The 6,282-nt window shown below is 36.6% G+C and overlaps 1 protein-coding gene and 1 pseudogene across 1 annotated transcript; one reads left to right on the plus strand and one right to left on the minus strand.

The window, feature by feature from the left end:
- Positions 1-601: 601 nt before the first annotated feature.
- Positions 602-3,140, minus strand: LOC120166091 (annotated as a pseudogene).
- A 479-nt stretch (positions 3,141-3,619) lies between these two features.
- On the plus strand, positions 3,620-6,012 carry LOC120166092 (60S ribosomal protein L38-like). Its single transcript, XM_039175458.1, has 3 exons — positions 3,620-3,661; positions 5,513-5,693; positions 5,828-6,012. Exons 1-3 carry the CDS (start codon positions 3,620-3,622, stop codon positions 5,848-5,850), a joined length of 246 nt encoding a protein of 81 aa, XP_039031389.1. The 3' UTR covers positions 5,851-6,012.
- The last annotated feature ends 270 nt before the right edge of the window (positions 6,013-6,282 follow it).

Raw genomic sequence — 6,282 nt, forward strand, 5'->3', positions numbered from 1 at the left:
CAAAAGAGGAGATAAGACTTTGAAGATGACGCACTCGTTTAATTTGAGACGATGATATATACTTTATTATTAGTTCCTTCAATTTAAGACGATGAAACTTTAAAAAATAATAATTCTTTTACATGAAAGTGAGGCTTTAACAAAATATATCACTTCTTAAACTTAAAACCATAAAGAGAGGATTTTCTCGCTTAATTTGAGGTATCGAAACTTTAAAAAGAGATATACTCTTCTTCTAACTTAAAGGGATAAGAGATAATTTTATCTTTTAATTTGGAGTGATAAAACTTTTTCCATTTTTATAAGATTTCTTTTACAAATATTATTTTTTACGGAAAAATCTTTTAATGTTGCTAAATATCATTGTTAGTAATGTGCATGTATGTTGCAATATTAATAAGAATGAATTAGAAAACTCATTTTTGAAGAGAAACTAAGTCATCAACACTTAAATTGATTCAATCTGGACAATGTCTTAAAAACAAAAAAAATCCGAGATTTAGCTCATTTTTTTTCCTTCAAGTTTCAATACTTGTAATCGGTGAATTTGTTATAGAATATACAGTTTTGTTACTCAATTATATATAAAACTATATTTTGTTTACTGCAACCAGAACTGTTGTTGAAGTAATATATTTTGTTGATCTACTGATAAATTGTTGCTAGATTTCACCGACGGCCATGGAGAAAAAGGGTTGTCCGCTTCACTATCTCCGAACGCCGCTGTTGTCGTTCCATTAAGATTCTGGGGACCGGATCTTGGTACCGCTTGAAATGTTGGTGCCGCCGTGATTTCATTAAAACTTTGAGCAAAGAAAGTGGGTGTTGCCTGAAATACCGGTACCATTGAGAATCCATCAGAAAAATCGGCAACATTGTCACCGGTAGTGGCGGCAATGGATACCGACATATCTGTTTCGTCTTCAAGAAATGGATTGTATTGGCGTTGAGGTACAATGTGTTTTTGGTCAAATAAATGATTTGGCTCGATTCCATTGACTAAACGTTGAGAAGGTTGTGAAGTTCGTACTGTGGTTTCTACTAACACAATCTCCCAGTTCTCGTTAGCGCCATTGTTGTTGCTCCAGTTCGGAGCTGAATTCTGGGTTTGTTGTGCAGGTTTTGTGATTTGGTTTCCTTGAAGCCAGTCATCAAAACAGACGTTGTAATCGAATGTCACAAGTTGTTGGTGAGAGTTGTGGTCTAAATTTTTATCTTCTTTTAACCAGTCATCGAAACACGAATGGCCATCGGCTTCATTATTCGAAGCTTGATCGTGCTGTAGTTGTTGTTGTAGCCAGTCGTTGATATATGAATTACCCATGGCTCCATTTTGAGAAGCTTGCTGGTCAATTCTATTATCTTCTTGAAGCCAACTATTGGGAAATGAGACACCATTGGGTCCATTTTCAGAAGCTTGCCGGTTAATTCTATTGTCATCTTGAAGCCAACTGTTGGGAAATGATACACCATTGGCAGAAGCTTGCTGGTCATTTGCATGATCTCCTTGAAGCCAGTTGCTGGGAAATGAGACATCAGTGGCTCCATTTTGAGAAGCTAGCTGATCTTCTTGAAACCAACCGTTAGAAAATAAGCCACTATGGGCTCCATTTTGAGAAGCTAGCTGATCATTTCTATGATCTTCTTGAAACAAACTATTAGAAAACGAGACACCGGTGACTCCAGTTTTAGAGCCTTGTTTTGTCCAGTCGTCAAAGAAAGATTGATCATTAGACAAGTTTTGTGAAGGTGGGAGCGCCCCTTTTAAAGCATTAGCTGAATACGAATATGTTTCTGTACATTTTTGTGCTAGGGCTATATTATTATTATTATTATTTTCTACGTTTGGCCACTCATCGAAGGATATGAAATCTATCTTCACATTTTGGTCTTGATCAACAGGTAATGAATGGTTTGAACCAGTTTCAGCGACATTATTTATAAGAAACCTCTTGTTCATCAAACTGTTTTCTCGACAACTCCGAGAAATTCCCGATGGAGAAAGATGCTCTCATTGCTGCAACAGATTCATCTTCTTCTTGATGTTGTTTTATCAAATCTTCCAGAGTCATGGAAGAAGCTCTTGAAACTCTTGCACTAGAGTCAGGTTCTTCCGGAATGGAAAGATCTTTGGCTGCCGTGGATACGATACGAAGCAATTGAGGCGATTTCAAAGACGGGGATTTTAGTGGGAACGAAGCCTGGTGTTTCACGAACTCTTTCAATGTCTGCAACAACTCTTCTGATATCCCATGAACATTCGGATAATCCGAGGTTTTCCCAACAGCCATCCCTTTACAACTCTCATAAAAAATAGAAAGATCTTCGAATTGTATGCTGGCTTTAACGCAATATTCAATGGTACTAACGCATGATTGATGCTGCATGTGGAAGAAACCATCCAACACAAAACCGAGTCCGTTCGATATGTCCCGATAAAGATCGAAGCTTTCTTCCACGACGGCATAAAGAGCAACCAGAACCAACTGGTTCCTCTTGGCCGCTCCTGTGGGTTTCGTGGCAATGACATTATCAAGCAACCGCTGCCATGACGAAATCCGGTCGAGCAACATGGGTGGCTTCATATGTTGAACGGATTGTATTTGTTGGCTAACTCCACGGCTCCTGGGATTCATAACTTGTTTCTCTTTGGAGGTAACTCGCCGTTGAAGCTTCCCCGTGAGAAAGCAATCCAAACGCTCCTCGAGATAAGATTCGAACGACTCAACGAAAACGGTGTAATCGCAGGGGCTGGAATTGGTGTCGTCTCTGAAAGTGGGGAGATTCAGGGTCTTGGCTTTCTGGTTCATTGCATGAAGGACTTCTTTGGGGAAGAAAGGATCACCGTCCTGGACGATACGAAGAACAAGCATCAAACATTTGAGGGCGACGACCCAGCTCTTGGTTTTGCCTAATCGTTTGGCGATGGAACGGGCGGCGATCCTCGCGAAAAGTTGGTTGGACGACACCGTTTTAAGGATTTCTTGGACGTAACGGTCGTGGATGGTGGATTGGTCGTGGGTGGTGGCCTTGAGGACCGCCACTTCGAGGCTGGCTGAATTGGTGTTAACCACCTTGGCCAGGCTGATGCTCGTATGGTCTTTCACTGCTCCGATCGCCTTGTTTAACTTGCAAGGCATTGTTGATTTTTCTGAACTCTGTAATTATTCCAGAATGATAAAAAAAGAAAATTCTCTTTGGAGTTATTTTTCCTGGAAATTAATACGAAATATAAATCATTAACTAAATAGATTTTGGATATTCAATTAAAGCAATTCCAGCCTGATTTCCCTTTTTAGCTAAGTATCACCGATATTTTTAGCCATGATAATTCTTTTTTTAAATACATCCTAGTCTGAGAATCAAAGAAAAAATGTTTATAAATGCTTTGAGTTAATACAATAAGTTAATATTTAGTGTTGACTCGAATTGATCGAAATATGTGTAATAAAAACTTGCTAAATAAAGTTTGAGCTTAATAAAATCAAAACAAGGTCCAATTAACATATATTCTTGAGTTGGGTAGAAATTAAAAGTGGGAGAGAAATCAAATTCAATTCCATATCCCCTTTAGTTTTGGAGTATAAGTGTGGGGTATATGGGACATAGAGGTACGGTAATGAAATCATCTTCTGTTTCAACTATTTTCTCTACATTAAAGGTTTCTAAGGCATTTGAATTATAGAAAGGAAATATTGTAAAAAGAAAAGAAAGATAGTAAAATCATCATCTTCGTCTTTTGAGCTTCAAGAAAACTTGGCTTTTATTTTAATGAATAGTAAATGAGGTTGGAGAACAACTCGTAAGATCCAAAGAGTGATCAAACACTATAACTGTTCTGGCGTTTTTAGCGGCGTTTTGAGAGTAAACGACACTAACTTTAAACATATAGCGACGCTTACATTCCAAACGCCACAAATGGTAAGTTTAGTGGCGTTTTTATACAAAACGCCGCGATAGATTAGTACTTTAGCGGTGTTTTTATACAAACGTATTAATAGGTTCATCTATAGTGGCGTTTTTTCAACAAACGTCGCAACAGAGTAGTACTTTAACGGTATTTTTATACAAACGCCGTATAGGGTCTTCTATAGTGGCATTTTTTCAACAAATGCCCCAATAGAGTAGTACTTTAACAACTTTTTATACAAACGTTGCAATAAGGTTAATCTATAGTGATGTTTTTTCAACAAACGCCGCAACAAAGTAGTACTTTAGCAGTGTTTTTATAAAAACATTGCAATAGGGTTCATCTATAGTGGCGTTTTTTCAACAAAGGCCGCAACAGAGTAGTACTTTAGTATGTTTGTGGCGTTTGGATTTAAAAACGTCGCAAATTTTAAAAGTTTTATCTTACTATCCCTTCAGCTCAATCTCACCTTTTATTTTCCTTAACATTTTCTACTCCCCGCCATTTCCAAAAACCCAACAAATATATTGTTTATTGGAGTCGTTCGACGCTGTCGCGACCTTCACTGTCACACCCATCATGATCTTACGATCCCTAAATCTCCAAACTCTCAAATTTTGTGTTGGTCCTTAAATCAAATATTTTTAGCACCGTTTTTAGTGGCATTTTCTAAGCAAACGCCACTAAATTTATACATATCGCTGCATTTATATTCAAAACGTCACTAAATGGTAACATTAGTGGCGTTTTTCAACGAACACCGTTAAAACATGTACATTAGTGGTGTTTATTTGACAAACGTCGTTATATATAAGTACTTTAGCGGAGTTTTGAAGCAATCGCCGTGACAAATATGTACTTTAGCGACATTTTTTAAGAAAACAACGCTATAAAATGACAAATGAAATGTTTTGTAATTTTAATCGTGCGAAACCCTTTCCCTTTTCCTATTTCCCATCTCCACCGGACATACCCAAATAAGCACGCAAAACTGCTACTGCTCGTCACCGCTCAAAGCCGTCGAGGCCTCCAACGTTACGCCATCAACGCTCGACTCTCTAACTTGAGGAGCGAATTTCACCATTTTCACAGGTATAATCTTTTCTGAATTTGTGTTTATAGAGAAAAATTAGGGTTTATTTTGGCTTTACTTTTTCTGTAGATTGCAGAACTGTGATTACTATCACTTTCAGTTGATGGGTTTTCTTGATTTGCATTATTGCTATGGTTTTGGATGAATTATTTTGCAAATTTGTTCATTCGCAAATCATACGGTCACTATTTGGCTCAGATTTTCTATTTAAGTTAACACGAATGATTTTTCTTTGTAATAAAAGTTATGTTATTTTGATGTTCTAAATATTTAGGATGATGAATATGTAAAGAAATTTGAATAATTGCATCAGTTTGTGTATTTAGCATGAATTCTTGTCTGCCATTGAAAGTTTTATTGTTTTGTTCTTCAAATGTTCTCCTTACGGGTTTCTTGTTCTATAAGCTCTTCAACTTCAGTTGTGTTAATGAATTTTACATGATTCTGTGTTAAATGAATGTTTTTGGTTTATTGTATGTGCTGTGTCAAATGATTTTTTTCATGTACAGCCGAAGCAAATTCATGAGATCAAGGATTTCCTTCTCACTGCCAGAAGGAAAGATGGTCGCTCGGTAAAAATCAAGAAGAGCAGAGATGTCAAGTTCAAAGTTCACTGCTCCAAGTATTTGTACACACTTCGTGTGTCCGATGCCGAGAAGGCTGATAAGTTGAAGCAGTCTCTTCCCCCAGGTAAAATAATACAGTTTTCAGAGATTTTTATTTTACTTTTTTAATCGAACCAGCTGCTGTAACGAACAAATGAAATGTAGCAGAAAAAAAAACTATTGTTCTGACTGTATTCCTTGTTTGTCTGGTATTTAAAGGTTTGAGTGTTCAAGAACTGTGAAAATAGAGGTGCTTTGAGTTTATCATCCGATTAGTAGGTGACGAAAGCTAGATTTGATTTTGGATTCATGGTGTCTTATGCCATTTTGGTGCTTTGAAACTCGACATTTAGTGTAATGGATTTTGTTGTGAGTTTTTCAATGGATATTAGTAGAGCAATTTCCTACATTATTTGATTTTGGTTGTATTTTCTTTATCATTAGTTAGATATGTTTTTTCTTTTCTTACTGAATTGGTTGGAAGCTTCAATATCTCACTTGTTCTATAAATTTATGTTGTCTTGACTCTTTGTTTTCTTTTAAAGAAGAGTTAGTTCTATTCAGTTATGCGAAGTATCGAAATCTAATCCCGATACATGTAATTTGTTCAAAACAAATTACAGTCCACATAATCGACTATTGATGTTAAAATTACTTTCTTATAAAGTGATGCA

The sequence above is a fragment of the Hibiscus syriacus genome, unplaced genomic scaffold, assembly GCF_006381635.1.
Source record: "Hibiscus syriacus cultivar Baekdansim isolate YM2019G1 unplaced genomic scaffold, ASM638163v2 tig00111621_pilon, whole genome shotgun sequence".
Taxonomy (NCBI): domain Eukaryota; kingdom Viridiplantae; phylum Streptophyta; class Magnoliopsida; order Malvales; family Malvaceae; genus Hibiscus; species Hibiscus syriacus.